Genomic DNA, 17,193 nt, shown 5'->3' on the forward strand with positions numbered 1-17,193 from the left:
CCAGGATGATGAGACTGTCATACTTTCCTTTAAGGCAGAAGGAACTCTCTCTCCTTCCTCACACATGGCCTCCTCGAGCATGAAGATCATAGCACAGAGATCAGCAAAGCATATTTTAACCCAGAAGAGTAAGAAAAGGGAAAAAAAAAAAGTTTTTTCAAGGTATACTTGCTATGGGGAGCCTCAAAAGCATTTTACCCCACTACCTGTCAGATCATACTTGCTCCTTTGCTAGACTCTTCGCCTGAACAGCCACTCTGATATTACAGAAGATCACAAGCTCATACTTCAGAATATAAGTCCTATATCTGTATTTGTTTATTACTAAAACAAAGCAGTTATCTTCCACAAAGAACACAATAAAGAGTTTTGTCCTGTTAACGAACATAGGTTGGCAGAATAAGTCAGCCTGATGTTCATGAACACTGACCTGAGAAAAGATTCGGAGAATGTGTGTTTTATTTTGTTGCACATGCATTCATTTTTTCCAAGCATTTAGTTAAAGCAATGTTTTAATGTTCATCCACAGCCAAATATTATTTCTACTGCTGCCTTTAAACTAAAATGAACATCATAACCTCCCATATAATACTGGGTAAGAAATACTTATATTTCAGTTACTGAAATGGTCTTCACCATCCTTGTTCTGAAGGAACTTTAAAAATGACTGTCGATAACCATGTCCTCATGTATAAAAATAACTTCAAGTATTCATCACCTTGTAGAGTTATGATTAAAAACCTATGGTAAAAACTTGCATTAGACAGTACTTAAAAAACTGAATTAGGATCCTTTTTTGAATGTATTTTTTCACACAGATCAATTTTGAACTGCTGGAAACCAATATTCCTTCCAATCTTCTACCTGTTTAAGTTCTTAAATATTCCTAATGTATTTTCAATACAGCAATTAATCTAAACAAATACTGAAAAAATGTGACATTATTGTTGCAATTTGAAGTACCTTTTTTTGTAGTAAAAGACTACATATTTTCTGCATTTTCACCTGCAGAAAACAAGTAACCACTTTTCTTCCCAAAGGAGTTCACGAATTTAGTCTTTTAAATTTATGCCAAAATTATTTTATGATTCATCTCCATAGATAGCTGTCTCATTACTCTCAGTCCACCCAAAACACTGAAGAAACTTATACTGCATATATTATCATAAATCTCATGGCAATTATTGTTACTCTTATAACTGTTATCTTACCAATTCTTGCATTTCCTCTGAAGTACAATTCTCCACTGACATAACAGCATGAGTCCAGCAGTGGCCACCAGGATGATTGCAGGAAAAGAACGTGACATTCAAAGAAAGTGTCAGAGAACTGGGTTTATTCAGCTTTAGGAAGGCAGCAGAAGGGAATCAGGGAATCCAACTGCTGTTCAGAGCAACCTAACAGAAGCGTGCCAAGAAGATGGAGCCTGACTTTTCTCAAAGGCCCACAGAAAGGCATTGGACATGAGCTGCAACAGGGGAAATCCCCATTAGGTGTCATGAGGCTGGTCAAACACTGGAACAGGGGCCCAGAGAGGCTGTGGGATCTCCATCTATGGAGATCATTCAAGATTTAACCGGGAAAGGCCCAGAGCAACCTGATCTATTTCCTTCTGCTTGGGAGTGGGAGGTTATATTAGAGACCTCCAGAGGTGGCCCCTGCCAGCTTAAATTACCCTCTGATCTATTAGTGTCAAATACTCATTTTTATTTAAGGCCTGCATCTTGCATCAGCAGTGACCTCTGCCCTCTGTAATCACAAACTCAGCTTAATTCCAGAATCATCAGTCAAGTTTCTTTTTATTCAGGTAGTACTTGAAGTATCAAAACCAACGGTACACTGCTGGCCAAAAATAACCATCTAGCCATCCAGCAGGTCACCCTAAAGACAACTGAGTAGGGAAAGCCCAAGCACTCAGTGACATAACTTGCTCGAGCACTCAGCACTGCCAGGGTCTCCATTATATGCACAGTTGTGGACATCCAGCTATACAATTGCTCTCACTGGCATTTGGAAAGCTGCAGCTATTCCTCATGCTCTACACTGTAGATATAACACACATTTTACAGCTATCCTGTTTTCTATTCACCTGTCAACATCAGTATCAGGTTTATCAGCTTACCACAGATTTTGTATTGTGGGGGTACTGAATTCACTTCTGTACAAATAATCTAAAGAAACGGAGGATCCATCAGGACTAGAAAATAAAATAAGAGTTATTTTCTTCATCTCCTAACTTGGAAATGGTGTCTGTAGCTTAGCAAATCTGACTACACAGAGTTTTCTTTCCTTTGCAGTTAGCAAGTTTCTTCTCTGGTCAGAGACAAACCAGCTGACTTCAGGGACTTGTCAACTCAGCTGGAGACCAGGAGTTTTGAATATGAAAGAAAACAAATTCTATCCTGGAAGTAAGGCTTAAATAACTCCATCCAAAGTTGCTAGTGCTTCCGTAAGAGATGAACGGAGTAATGGACACAAAACCAAAAAGCTGGTCATCATTTTCTAATCAAACAGTAAAAAGTAAAACTGCCTGACCTTGCATGGCATAATTTCCTCTATTTGTTTCCCGAGACCACTAAAAACTTTTAAGATGAGCAACTGATAATAAATCCCACACAGGGCAAGGCAGAATAGCAAAGGAGCAATAATTCAACACAGCCTCAAAAAATGTGTTTTAAATCCTCTTTCATCCATCCCACGGCCTTCCCCCATCCCATAACACCATGGTTGACACAGAAAACATGTGGCCCAAATGCCAGTTCATTCAAACACCTGTAGGACTCTTCCACATGGAAAAACGCAATGAAGTGTCTGAATTTGCCACCTTGTGATAGACCTAAAACCTGCCAAAGGTAATTTACCCTGCTTTCCAGCCTTTACTGATAGTTTGGTTACATCAACCTAGCAAAATACTGCAGAAACATATAAAACATGTCTACAAAAGTAACAAACTGAATCACAAAGAGTTAAGTCACCCCTTTAACATGAAAAACCTCACATATGCAAAATGAAAAGGCTGGCAAATGAGAAAAACTAAGAAAGATCCCTTTTCTTCCCTTATTTTGTTTGGAAACCCTTACCTGTCCAAGCCCTGGCAGTAAACGTGGAACAAGCAACACAGATCTGCTTCACTATCTGCTGTAATAAAATCAAGTACTCAGAAACTACAGTGTCTGTGACTAGGATGCATCTTCCACAACTACTCAATATGCAGAAGATCTCTGCACTGCAGGATAAAATTAATGAGAGCCCTACGCAATGAGATTGGTTACAATGAAAAGAAGGCATTTACAAAGAAAATGACATGCTGAAGAGAGGTTTGGAACACCTGGCTGCCAAGTGAGGTCAAAGGCAAGTACACCAGGTCTCACAGCCTCACACCAAGGCAAAATTGCCACCACATATGGAAAGAAAACAGTGCTCAGCATCAGAATAATCTGGCCATTTTAACTGACAATCTGACTGTTAGGCTGCTCCAAGGAGAATACCAGCAAAGGAAGTCGAATGCTGTGGGCACATGCGTATTTTGGGGACCCTGTGAAGGCACCTAAAGTGTAAGCCTCATGAGAGATCCTTTTGCACCATCCTATCTCACAAGCCCTCACAGTGCTTGCTCTGAGAGAGACCTATCAAGAAGTGGGTGAGGACAGGAAGAATACTTTTGAATTCAAAGCATCTGCTGCTGGGCCTCACCCAGCCCCTGCTGAGCATCTAGAGCAGCACAGTGTCTGGTTTGGTATGTAAAGATGGTTTCTACATCCCTCTCTGCAGCAACCTGAAAGCTAGAGAAAATAATCCACTGGATTTAATCAGGGATACTGCTTTATTATTTCTGAAGTTGAGGCTTCTGTTGGAAAGGCAGACTGACCGAGACAACCCAAGCCAAGCACCTCAAAAGCTGTGCAAGAGTTGTTCTAACAGAGCCATTGTGTTTGATTAACCTCAGAGACGGAAAACAGAGTTCAGATGGTATTCCATAGATGCTCCTTTGCCACCTGATGTTGCTTCACAGAAAATCCAGGGTGGGAAGAAAAGTCACAGAGAGATCAGGCAGGTTTCTGTCTGTCTGTATTCCAAAGGGTTAGAAAAGCATTGAAGACATGGAAAAACTTCTGCTCTTCTAGAAGTGACAGGACTCTTCCTTCCATGTATTCAATAACAGGAAACCAATTTTTCTCCTCATGATTCCAAAGAGCAGGAGTCTCTGAGTCCTGGTTTATAATAGCAATGAGGTTTTATAGAAAGCCCTTCTACTGCCTTAAATCATCATAACTACCATGTGTTGTTCACAGAGAAGCTTTCAGTCATGTAAATTTTTCTGAGCAAACAGACTCAGAAGCTCCATTCCAGATGCACACCAAACGGTACCCAAAAATGAGACAGTCCAAACCAACAACTTGTCCCTCAGACAGGTGAACCAGATTAAAACTAACACAAAGCAAAATTCTCAAAACACATGCTGTTTATAGTGTAAAATCCCCAAGCCATATATGCTGGAGATGTATAGGCCTGAGCAACTGCCTCTATCCACTGATCTGCTGGTACTATACTGCTCACTAATGTAGACATAGTTTAAGAGGGTAAAACAGAAAAAATCCAGCAAAGGCCCTTCTTCCCCTCTGGATAAGCAAGGTGCTAATTCATCTAGCCATATAGATTTTATTTCTACTTGCTTTTTAATGTGCCATGTTCAAAAGACTTGTCTACACAGCAAAACATAGGCAGATACAACCAAACCAGCAACCTCTGCAGGAGACAAATTGTATCTGCAAGGAGTATTTTGCCAATGCAGCTTAGGGTTGGTTTCAAAGTGCTTGACTGCAAAGTAGAAAAGGCCAACAGGTTAAAATTATGTGCAAATGGTACAACCATATACAATTACCTCACTTAAAGATATTTTTACAGTAGTGATTAAGGTAATAAAATGAAGGCTTGGCACTGAAATAGTATTCTCACAGTGAAGCTGTATTCATGCAAAAGTGTCCTGTGCAGATGTGCCAAACTATACCTGAAACAGTTTCCGAATTATGTAAGATTTTTGTCCCTAGTAGGGTAATTCTCTACTAGCTGTCTATAAAATAATTTCTTATTATCTTTTTTCATACTATTACTTTATTCTTCCTATACTTACCAACTCCATATACACATTTCTTATTGCTTTACACCATGAATTTTTCATATAATTTCCATAATGCTTGTTACTTATTGCACAATTTAGGGATAAATATGTATATAAGAATCTATTACTGCAAAAGTCTACTTTCTGATGTGGTTCCTTGGACTCTTCATGACACTCAGTACCTGGGAACTGCACAGCAGCCTTCTTCAAGGAAGGAAAATTTTCTGATACTCCAGGGAAACCTAGTCCTGCTTACGCCTTCATCCATGGAATGGACAAATAAGCCAGAGATAGTCAAGCCTGACAGAAATGGTGAGCAACTCCTGCAGTCAGGCCAAAAGAGTTGCTCAGGCTGGTGCTGACAGACAGCAGAGGACTTTACCTACAGCTGACAGTGGGTAAATACATTGTGTGATATCAAGTAAAAGAGAGGTCCAAGGTTGTAGTTTGTAGTGACCTCTGGTTCTACAACAAGGTATGGTTGCCTGAATGCCACCACATTGTAAGAATTTGGAAAGAATGACTTGTTTTCAAATGGTGACTCCTCATGGAAGAGGCCTGGAATCATGGAGGATCCCACCTGCTTGTGCTGCAATGATGATACAGGCAAAATCAGGCACTGTGGAGGATGCAGGCCCTTGAGCAGCAAGGACAGTAATACACATTGTGATACTTGAGGTCAACATTCTTAATGGTACCAAAAGGAGAATGCAATTTCCCTGGTCCTCAAGCAACCTTACCAACACACACTGAGAAAATGGCTTTGGTTTGACAGTGTCAAGGCCCTGTCAGAATAGGGGAGTAACAGGACAATGTAAGCCAAACAGTGCTTCACAAAGATGAAAAAAAAAAAAGTTATCTTGTGGTACTCTGATTAGAATTGGCCAGATAGATAAGCACCAGACAGAATGTCCTGAGCCCTGCAAGCCTAGCCTGAACAAGGAAATACTCTACAGGAACTCTGTGTGATTGAGAGATTTTGATTTTGATTAAAATTGTTCATGGAAGACAAGAAAAAGACAGATATTTTGCTGGAAAGATTCTGGATAAATGTGCAACAACAGGACTACTGAGAGCTTCAGCTCATCATCTGCTTGAGAAGTTGACTTCTCAATCATGTTTCACCCAAAGCCTAAAAAGGCACCATTGCTGGTGCTCCCCAGCCCCAAGACAGTATAAAGATTTGGAAGGTTGACCAGAAGATGATCTATGATCCTTGCAAATAACAATACGAGTCAGAAAGAACTTTGACTTTGGCAAAGACATTAATATCTAAACAGATAAAGAAAGAATACTACACAGCTAGAAAAATCAAATCAAGTAAGAGCAGAACAGAATGACTCTACAGGGCAGTTGAGAGATACTGAAGTGGCAGTGATCTCACATAGCCAAGCACAAGTATTACAGAATCATTTATGTTGGAAGGGACCTCTTGAGATCATCTTGTCCACCTCACTGTTCAAGGAGAGACAGCTAGAGCTGTGTGTCCAGGGCCACATCCAGTTGGATTTTGAGTATCTCCAAGGATGGAGACTCTACAACCTCCCTGAGCACCCATGCCAGTGTTTGACCACACTCACAGTAAAAAAAAAAGTCACCACCCTCACAGAAAACTACACAGAGTGTTTATTAGAAGGGATAGAGACTATCTAGAAGAGTCATTAACTGATTAGTTCCCCAGTTGTTCTATGTGGACTGCCAATGCAGAAAGGACATTGTGAGACCTGCAGCTGTGTGCCTTCTGTGGCTATTCCAGAAACTGTCCCAGCAAGTTTGACTGTTTGCAACAGCCTGCAGTCCAAACCGATCAGGAGCTACTGCACTGAGAGGTTGGGCTGCACACAAATCAGGTCCTGAAGTAAGTCTGCAGTATGGGCTAATGGCCAGCCTTCTATATCCCAAAGTCTGAAGCTCTAGCAACTTGCAAAACCCTGATCACAATGTCTGAAAAGAGCAGCAGCTCATTGGTCCTTTAATGTTGGTGTGATACTTGGAAAACAATAAAGCTGTACTATTTATGAGGCACTGCAGCATTTAATTCTACCAGAAAAGTACAAAGGAATTTTAGACAACACTTGCTTTTCACCTGGAAAACCATGAACTGACTACCTATGGTAATAGCACCAACTTCCTCCATCCACCAGCTGTTTGGATGAAGTCAGCATCTCCCTTTCTGAAATGTTTCTCACCTCTTCACAACAGCTCACAGTCAAAACATACACAATACATGATTCCCAACTCCCAACCTTGTTTAACTTTATAATTTCTTTCAGTAAGGCATTTGGGGATTAACCTTGAACCAAAAAAAGCTAAACTCTTCACAGAACAGCTTGATTTTAAAAATATGGCTCAAGTAATTTGTCATTCTTAAATGCAGGATAGCTGATTAGTAGCCAGTTCTGCTGCTTCTGTCTTTTCTGTCTCTTAATATTTGCTAACTGCTTTACAAAGGAACTTTCCTAATTCCACAGACCACCACTCCCTCTCTCCAATTACCAGGATCATGCTGTGTACAACTGTGGCTGTTTTTTCAAGCACTGGTATTCTCAACTATTTTCCAGAAATAAACAAGGATGGCAAAGCAAAGTGATTGCACATTTTCTAATGCTAGTTCTGATTTAGTGACTCCAGGTCATGCTTTTCAAGCATTCCCTGCCCTGGATGTAACACATATCAACACTAGCCAGTATGACAGTATCATCTATTGGTATTCTAATGATCTACTGTTCTACACAGTCATATCCTCACTTAATTCAGAACAGTTCCAAGTGTACAACCAAATACAAAATTCTGAATCTCTGTCTTGCTTGCCCTCACTATACTGCTTTCAGACCTCAGCCACCTGCTCTGCTGCTCTCTGGAAGTTCTGTCTATTAGGCTTTTCACAGATCAACAGCAAGCTGCTTCTAATGACCTGGGCTGATTTCTCCTTTGTTTTGATTCTCTTTGCACAGCTCAGCTCCATCTATTACAGTACAGTCTATTGAAAAAAGGTCTAATCAGTCCTCCTCTTAGAAGAGCTGAACTGTGGGAAAGTATGTGATCTTCAAAAACAATTCACTGACTTTTACCTAGAGGCAATCTGTCACAAACATTGGGTAATCCCTGCTTCACAAGCCCTGCAATGGTCTCACCTTCTAATTCAACCATATCTCCGGAGATTTTGTGCAAGGGCAGAGGTACAGACAGGGACATAGGGCCATAACCCTATCTCTGAAACGTGAGCCCTGGTGATAAGGATATTACTGCCTCAAAGGCAGATTTGGACGTTCCTTGTTCACAGCCTCCCCTAGCAACCAGTTTTCAGTAGAAGAACCCTCACTGTTCTTTCAGCCAAGAACAACTGCAGCAAGACTGCTCCCTTGCACCCTTTGGTGTTAAACTGTACCTCATGAGCATTGCAAAAGCCTTTGGGATTCTGGCTGGCTTCTTTCACCCTATTTACTCCTAATTTAGTCCTGAGAATGACTGTGACTTTAAAGACTTTAAAGATCAGCACAGAAAGTTTTAACTTTTAGCCTTATCTATAGTTTCATCTGAGCAAAGAGAAAACAGCATCCTGACATAAGGCAAGTTCCCCTGCAGTCTAATTTTTTAAGTGGAAGCAGGGTTGGACATGAATCAAGGAAGGCTCCCATTTTGGTGGTTCCTAGTCAGTTTGAAACCTGCTTACAAGCTTTGCCATGTTCTACTATAGAAATCAATAGTCCCAGGTCTGACTTCCACATCCAAAACAATATAAAACTGTGTTAGGGAAAAATAAGAATAAGCATATCATTCAAATTAACGGCATTCAAAACCACAACTCCCAAAACTAAAAGACCTAAAATCACTTCACACTTCACCTTCAGGACAGTCAGGTACATTAACTAATTACTAAATGCCAGTTCCCCTATACTGCATGTTATCTACTTTTTGCACTCATCTTCATTTTACTTGGAGACTCCTTCATGTTCACAGCGCTACAGTCACAAACACTGTCCCAGTCCTCTGGAAGGCAATAAGCTAACCTCATTTCTTAGTCAGACATTGCTTGCTCTATTCCTTATTATCTAATTGGTATCACTAGACTGCACAGACCAGTGCACCAACAGTTCAGTTTAAGTCTCTTCATTGTTCTTATAGCCTGGTGGTCAAAAATAGTTCCTGTAGATAGAACTCACTTGAGTAGGACACTTGGCAAAATGTAGTAACTTTCTGAGCTGAATGACTTAATGAAACACCACATACAAATGGAAACTGAAAAGAAAATGATAAAAAGCACTTGCAACTTCGTATTCTAATTGTTTACATGCACAGTGACCAAAAAGCACTTCCGAAGAGCTTTCTGCCTTACCCTGCAGTTTTTTCAGGACAGCCACTTCCATCTTGAGAACTTGCTTGGGCTGCTGGGCTGATTCTACCTTCAAGGCCACATTTTCACGGGTCAACAGATCCATTGCTTCATAGATCTCCCCAAAGCCACCACCACCAATCTTCTTCAGCTAGAAAAGTACAAAGAGATTTGGTACAATGTACAAGAGAGACAACATCAAATTGGCTCTCACAGAGCCAGGCACTAGCTTCTTTACTGCACAGGGAGAACAAACTCAACTCCCGATCTGTGCTGTGACTGAATCTCTTCACTGCACAGCTAGGCAAAAGCCCAGCTGCCCACTTGACTGTGCTATGTATAAATTCTTTGCTGTAACAACAAAGAACAAGCCTAGCAAATGATGTTGCATGATACATTTAAAAGCAACTGATAATGCCTATTACCTCAATAATGTTCTTGCCAAAATTCAAGGAAAACCCTTCAAGGAGATAGTAGAACCACTATCCAGATCATGGTAGATAAAAATTGTCATTCCCTCTCTGCAGTAAAACACAATCAGAGTAGTTGGAACTAATACTTCCAAGAAACATTAAATAAAGTTTACAACTCATTCACAGGGTTTTAAATACAGAACAAAACATCCACTAGAATATTTTACAAGATTGTTGATCCATTCTGCTAGTGAGGTTACTTCAGTGTCACATTTCAGAGAACTGGCAACTGCACTACCTCAAAACAGTTACACACAAGCCTCAAATACAGCTCCGTTGTTTCTCATTATCTTTTTTTTTTTTTTCCCCCCTCTAATTTTATACCACACCAATGATGCTTTTCATGTCTCTGAGCAAAATTAAAGACTGTTTCACAATAGAAGGATATCACTACTTGGAAATCCAAAAAATTTCAATTGACATAAACTCAAAGCTAAAGGTGTCTAAGTTTCAGCATATTTGATATGCACCTACCATCTGATAAATCATCTGCCTGTTCTAGAGTAGCCACCCACTCTGAGAGCAAGCTGGAATCCTCTGCCTTTCCTGGAAGGTGATTCCTTGATTCTCCTTCTGCTGAGACTTGACAGCATATGCACATATAGTTATACATATGCATGTATAAGACAGACTCCTAATGTGTTGCAAGTGTCAGTGTCTATGCCAGGAAAGTTATTTTATATTTGTTTCACTAAGACATATTTCAAGCATACTATGCTGCCCAGAAACAAATTCAACTTTATAGCAGAGCTAGATCAGGGCTCCTTTGATCTGCTTAGGACTTGTTCATTGAACCTAGCTGCAGCCCTTCCCTTCAGCATTTTGTGTTCTCTCTGTTCTCAACTGCCTCAGGAAGCTCTGAGCACTACCTCTTTCCAATGGCAGCAGTAACACTTGAAGAGAAAAAGAAATTTAGATCAGGCAGATCATCAAACATCTATCTTCCACAATGTTTAATGAGGTTTAGATGTCTTCTGCACCACAGAAAGCCTGTCCTGTACATCTGTCCAGTTTGCTGAACAAAGGGCCCTGCCTCTCAAGAGCAAGATTTTTTTCTTCTTAAGGTGACCCAAACTATTTGTTTTCCTGGCTCCAAGGTCAAGAAAAATAGCTCTGCATGAAACTATTTCTTGATAACCCTTTCAGAGTTGCTGTCCGGAGCCATTCTTCTACTTGTTATTTTTCCTCACAATCTTTCATTGGGCTAAGCAGCCATATTCATATAGTAAACATCCCAATAACTAGGTCATCACATATTATTCATAAATTATTACAGTGCATCCCAACTTCTACTTGGAAATTCACACTAAGTGAACTGGCTATTAAAATCTTTCTATCAAAACAATGCCACATTCAGTATGGCAACAACATGCCAACTAATACATCAGGTTTTGGTACACAAGACCTTCTGTTAGCTGATATATTAATGACACAGAAAGGAAACAGAAAGGGACAGTAAAAAGCTGCAGAAGGCAAAGTTTAGTGGAGATCTGGAAAGACTTCTGAGGAAGACTAAAAAAGTCTCAGTGGGAAATTGGATTACATAACAAGCAGAAGTCAACAGCAATAAATATAACACAATATAAATGGGATGGAGAAGAAACATAGGCTACCCAAACATCTTGCTGGGTTGCAAATTCAAGAGTTGGATCTGAGAAAAAATACTGCCGAGCCAGAACAGATGCACACAACAATCCTTTTCCATTCACTGGCCTTAACAGGGACAGTTCTCACATCCAACACAGCTGATAAAATGCAAAGCTACTACAATATAAATGGAAAACCACAGTTATATGATTAGGATAGCAGCACTATAAGGATCTGTAGGGGGGTCTAGTTGTGTACAATGTAGAATATCGATCAACTTGCTGCTAGAGGCTTTTACTGAGTTAGGAGTGATGCATTTCAGAATGAAGAGAATAATCAGGAGTCTGGAGAAACTAAGGACAGACTAGAACTGCTATCTCAAGAAAAGCTAAAGAACGTGTGCATCAGAGAAGCAGGTTCAGGAAGAAAGGTACAGGTATTGAGACTGTTTACCTGGGAAAAGAGCTAAATTAGAGGACCCATATAAATGTACAGATTAACAAATGCGAGACGACATGAGATCAAGATCAGAGCTTCTGCTAAATCAGAAAACTGATTTTATATAAACATTCCAGCCAATGGATATACCTCACTGTCTAAGAGCCCTCAAGCTGCCTCTGCTTCCTCACATCCTTTCTCACCCTCTTATGAAAATTACTCTCTGGCATACTTTTCCCAGCACACCAGATGGTCCTATTCATCATTACCAGCACTGCCATCCTCGATTTTTCAGTAACATCCAGAGGCCATCAGCAGCCATTTCCTTCTCCTTGTTGCAGAGCAAGTTGTTATCTTGCAACTCAAGGTCTTGGCTGAGGTCAGGGGCTTACTTACACAGGCATTTCTTCATTGCTTGGATACTCTGTGAAAGTTGACTGTGGAAGAACTCAGCACAGCCTTCTGCTGGACACAAAGGAGAGATGGGCATATACCACTCAAGAAAATAAACAAATAGTGAAACCATTAAACACAAAGTCAAGAAAGAGAAGGGAACATCTAACAAGAATCACCTAAGTGGTAACTCATGAATTACCAGTTTGCTAAGCCTCACTGCTCTGGGAATACTCTCTTCTCATTCTGTTTCCTACCTTCCACCAGTCAATTTACTGTTAAGACTGGGATACAGGCTGACAACACCAGCAGGGTTCATTCTACCTAATGCACATGACTGTATGTGAGCTGGATGTCTAGGTTTCCATTACAGCCTGTGAAGTCAAGTGAACAATTCATCTAATCAAACACAGGTATCTGGATTTGCACACAGACAACTAAAACTACATAAGCTGCACCTTAGACATGATTTCAGTTCTTTCAGCATGCCACTAACAGCCGCACAACCATACAGCTCATTGCAGTGCTTCTTCCATATTCTAAGAGGTTTCATGACATGAAGCCCTTGGAGTAAAGTGTTACTGAAAAGCCACTTTACTTGACCCCTCAGTGTGGTAGTCTCAAACTAGGGGGTTCCTCGAATTCCCCAAACTGGACTGTCCCTCAGGACTACCAACACAAAACAGTCATGTCCTGATGGGGGAAGTCACAGCCAAAAGTGGCCCTGAATGTATCAGAAGTTACACAGGACACAGATGGCTCCCTTTGAAGACTCCTTTAAATATCCTGAAATATTTCGGATTTACCCTGAAAAGAGTCTTGAAGAACAATCCTCCAGAGTCTATTAAAAAAAAAAAACAAAAAAACAAACCTTCCCACTAAGCAGAAATCAGTCCTCACAGAGGGACAGTTCAAAAAAATCAAGGGAACACCCCCCCTCCCCCAAATATCTTTCAATTGCAAATTTCATCTTTTATTCAGCAAGTGTATAAGACACTGGTGCTCTGAACAAAGTCTGCCTTTCAAGGGTATAATATAAAGACTAGACCTTCTCAGGAAAACGCTCCAGGACTAAGGCGCTAGTGGTTCATTCTCAGGATTGGTGCCAAGGTCAGGAACAAGAACATGTGCTCTGAATCCAGAGTGAAGAACCAAACCAGAAGCCAGCAACCTATGGTGAACTCAAGCAGGGTCAAAGCTGACCCACAGGCTGAAGTGCTAAGGCTTGGACAACTGGCTTAAGCCAGAGTTGATCTAGAGATGAATCCTGTATATTTTATAACTGATAACCATTGTGCTAACAGGTATTATACGGAGTTATGACAAACTGCCTATTTTGATGTGTATTGAAGCATGAATAACAGGTCCTGAGCCGAAGTTTCTAACTCAGTATGTAAACATTAGCAAAATATGTATGGAAGATGAAGCTCTCTTGAATGTATATTTATCTTTCTTTGTGTGTGGATAAAGTAACAGGGTCATGGAGACCACAGTCTGGCACCGTGGCCTGATGGGAGACCTTGCGCATAATCCAGTTAGATAAGCCGGGAAACTCCCTTAGCGTCTCCCTTGAGCCCTGGCCAGGCTCTGGGGGAAACTAATATAAGACTGAAACCAGATATTCCCGCTTAAAACAAAGGTGCCAGCTATTCTGGCTTGCTGATTTGGGGGTGTGTAAGACTGCACCCGCTCACAGCGACTTTGGACGCCTCAGCTACGGGTGGACACACCGCGTAGGATTTCCCCCTTGCCGGGACGGGCTCTCCAAACCCTCGCTGTAACCGGGGCTGCCCAGCATCTGCGGGTCTGGGTGATGGGAACGTGTGCAAGTGGTGATGGATCTTTCCTAATCACTCTTGTCTCTCTCTCTGGTAGTAATGATTTGATGCATTACCGTGTATTTTCCTGTTTGCTTTAGGTGCACTATTCTGTCTTTTCTTACTGTATGTTTTCTGTATTATTCTGTTACATTATTTAGTTATTTCTAGTAAAATACGCCTGCTCTTTTCACTATGGTGTCTGAGTTTAATTGGTATCCCTAATCAGCAAAACACAGGCTTTAAATGTTGACAAGGTCAAAGGGTTGACTACTACTACACCTTTTAGGAACAACTGTATAGTCAAGCCTGAAAATCCTGCAACCTAACTCAATTGGCTACTTTATCCAGAAATGGCTAGGCCTCATCTGACTTAACAACAGGTGAGGAAGAGTGGACTTACATTCACCAAACTGAGTCCACTCAGCTTGCTTAGGAGGACTGGAGTTATCCTGATCTCAAGGGAAAACTAACTTAAATAAAACAGGCATGAACTGAGAAGTCAATCAAGGAGAAGTCAACAAGATACATTCTAAATCACCTGAAGACCTGTCAAAGCCCCCGTAAAGCAATTCTGCACAGAGTGAGAGCAAAACAGGCCCCAAGACTGACAAAGTATCATCCTTGTCCCAAGTTCCCTCTTGGAACCGTAAATGGCCTTTGCAACCAAGACAAGGTAAAGATTCCACAAAAGTTTGTGGGGCTTCTGGCAGGCTTTCCGAAATAAACAAGAGAAGGTCAAGTGTAACCAAAACTTCAGTTCAAGAACCTCAGAAACCTGGAAGAAACCAAAGCTTGGATTGCACCTGAACAAAGAGCATATGTGTCCAAGAGTCACCACTTGTATTGAAAGCTCAGTGCAGGAGCTGCCAACTCTGTCTTACTAATAAGTCTCAGTTGTGAATCCCCAACACAAAGGGTTTAGGTAAAATAAAAAAGATACATTCATTCAGCCTTAACAGCTACACCTAGTTCAAAACAAGTTTGACTTTGTTCCCTCCCCTGAACAAAGCCGTTCACATCATTCAGAACATGTGTGAATCAAGTCACCCTCTGGGGGCTGAGCAAAAATCACATGGTTACAGCACTGCCCAAATTTCATCCAGTCAAAGCATCAAAAATATCTGCAAGAATGATGACTCAAAAGAATACTTCTTTGGAGTCCAAAAGTTTTGATTAAAAAGCTTAAGCAGTCCCTGTCCATGCCTTTCTCCACAAATAACAACAAAAATATCATTGCTGTCAGACAGCCAAACCTTACTGACTTGGAGCAACAGGAAAACAAACTACCAACAGGCTAACTGCAGAGAACTAACAACTTCATTTGTCAAAACTTTGTCAGCCAGCATATAGGAGGAGAGGAGGAAAGGAATTAAAGGAATACATTACACTGATCTAAAATTAGAAATTGTCTTAATACTGGAAGTATGCCAGCACTAAGAACTACAAGGTTCAAGCAGATGCCCAGTCAGAGACAGTTACAATTGGGAGGATAAATTACACAAAAAAACCTTCTGGCAGCTGAAGCCCAGCATCACATAAATATGCCACACATCTGCTTAAGAAGGATCCATCACTCACAGCAAAGCTTGGACTGTCTGACTTGCATGCTGTGAGTTAGATTCAGAAAGGTCTACAATAAAGAAAAAAATGCTACTACTGATGCTACAGCTGTATGCTGACTTTAAGGTACACTCTTTTTCATTTGTCAGTTGATCCTATGCTATGCATTTCCTTGGGTCAACAGAGGTATTTTATATGTCTTCCAAATTAGTTTAAGCCCCATACAGCTCGCAGTTCTGACTGGTCCCACATTAACATCAAGCAGAGCAAGGGGACAGCACAGAACGCCTGCCTAAAAGGTATGCGCTTCTTGGGGGGGGACAGAAATGTCTGTTCAGTGAAGGGCCACAACATACAACTCGGCTAGCACAAGGCCAAATTCTCAGCTCTACACAGAGAAATAGAATTTCTTGTTGCTATTTACACCCTTTAGCAAGTCATGTAATTTTTCAGGGCCTTCAAGTGGGGCAGTATCTCAATGCAGTATTGAAGACTACAGTGAGCCAACATTGTAAAACATAAAAGGCTATTCCTCTAGTTAGAGGTAGTTGTTGTTGACAATATACTGCACATTTCTAAATTTTCTAAGGCAAAGTTAGTGGGTAGAGCTTCCAGCAGTCCCCAGTCACAGATTCATGCAACAATGAAGTCACTGAATACCACATTTAGTGCCTCTACCAAATTTAAAATTAGTTTGAAATGTTCCCCTATGAGCATAACTGAGCATATTTCAGGCTTTATTTGGAGTTTTTGGTGCTTTTAAGAGTTCTGCTGTTTCCAAGAACAAAGTTACTTTGTTTAGACTGTGTTAAAAAATACTACCATCATTTACAGAAGGTTTAGCATTCCTGACTATGAAGCAGACACTCAAGAGTTTGGTAACAGTAGGAATGATACAAGCCAAAGCTAGCTAGGGTAAAGGAGAATGGAGAAGAATGAGTATTTGCAACCATACACCTGAAGCAATGGCTTAGTAACAGGAAAGCCTCTAAATTCAGCTTTGCAAAAAACACATACTGATGTGACCAAATTGTGGGCTATGAGGAGATTTCCATTTGTGCAGGGAGGGTGAGATAAGAGCTGCAAGCAGTATTTTCTGAGAGGTCTATAAGAACAGAGCATGTTTCAAATCCTATACATTGGTTAACCTGCACATGTATCATCCTGCTAAAACAAGTATATATGCTCCAGCCCAGAGCTGCAAGAACACAGCAAGACTTTCCTTCAGCTGTGCCAGAAAGCTCTGGGAGGGGCATAGGGGTTGTCTACATTTTGGTATCTAATCACAAAGAAAATTGAGATTCTCCATCTGCTCTCAGGAAACATGGAGAATGAAGAGCAGTTTGAATTGCTTAAATATAAATAGGCTTGTAGGAGTCTGGGCTGCATTAGACAGGAGTTAATGCAGACAAGTGGATTCAAGGCCAAAGACAAAGCTAGCAAAAGAAGGAGTAGCTGTACAGATAGCAA

General features: G+C 40.8%; 1 protein-coding gene across 3 annotated transcripts in view; it reads right to left on the reverse strand.

Moving 5' to 3' along the window:
* TTBK1 (tau tubulin kinase 1) overlaps nt 1-17,193 on the reverse strand; it is a 126,073-nt gene that overhangs the window by 83,415 nt on the left and 25,465 nt on the right. For all 3 annotated transcript variants that reach the window (XM_026846215.1, XM_026846217.1, XM_026846214.1), the window contains exon 3: nt 9,456-9,603. In XM_026846215.1, the coding sequence (XP_026702016.1) occupies nt 9,456-9,603 (148 nt within the window). The remainder of the gene's footprint in view (nt 1-9,455; nt 9,604-17,193) is intronic.

Source organism: Athene cunicularia (genome assembly GCF_003259725.1).
Source record: "Athene cunicularia isolate RWA chromosome 3 unlocalized genomic scaffold, athCun1 chr3_part1, whole genome shotgun sequence".
Classification (NCBI taxonomy): domain Eukaryota; kingdom Metazoa; phylum Chordata; class Aves; order Strigiformes; family Strigidae; genus Athene; species Athene cunicularia.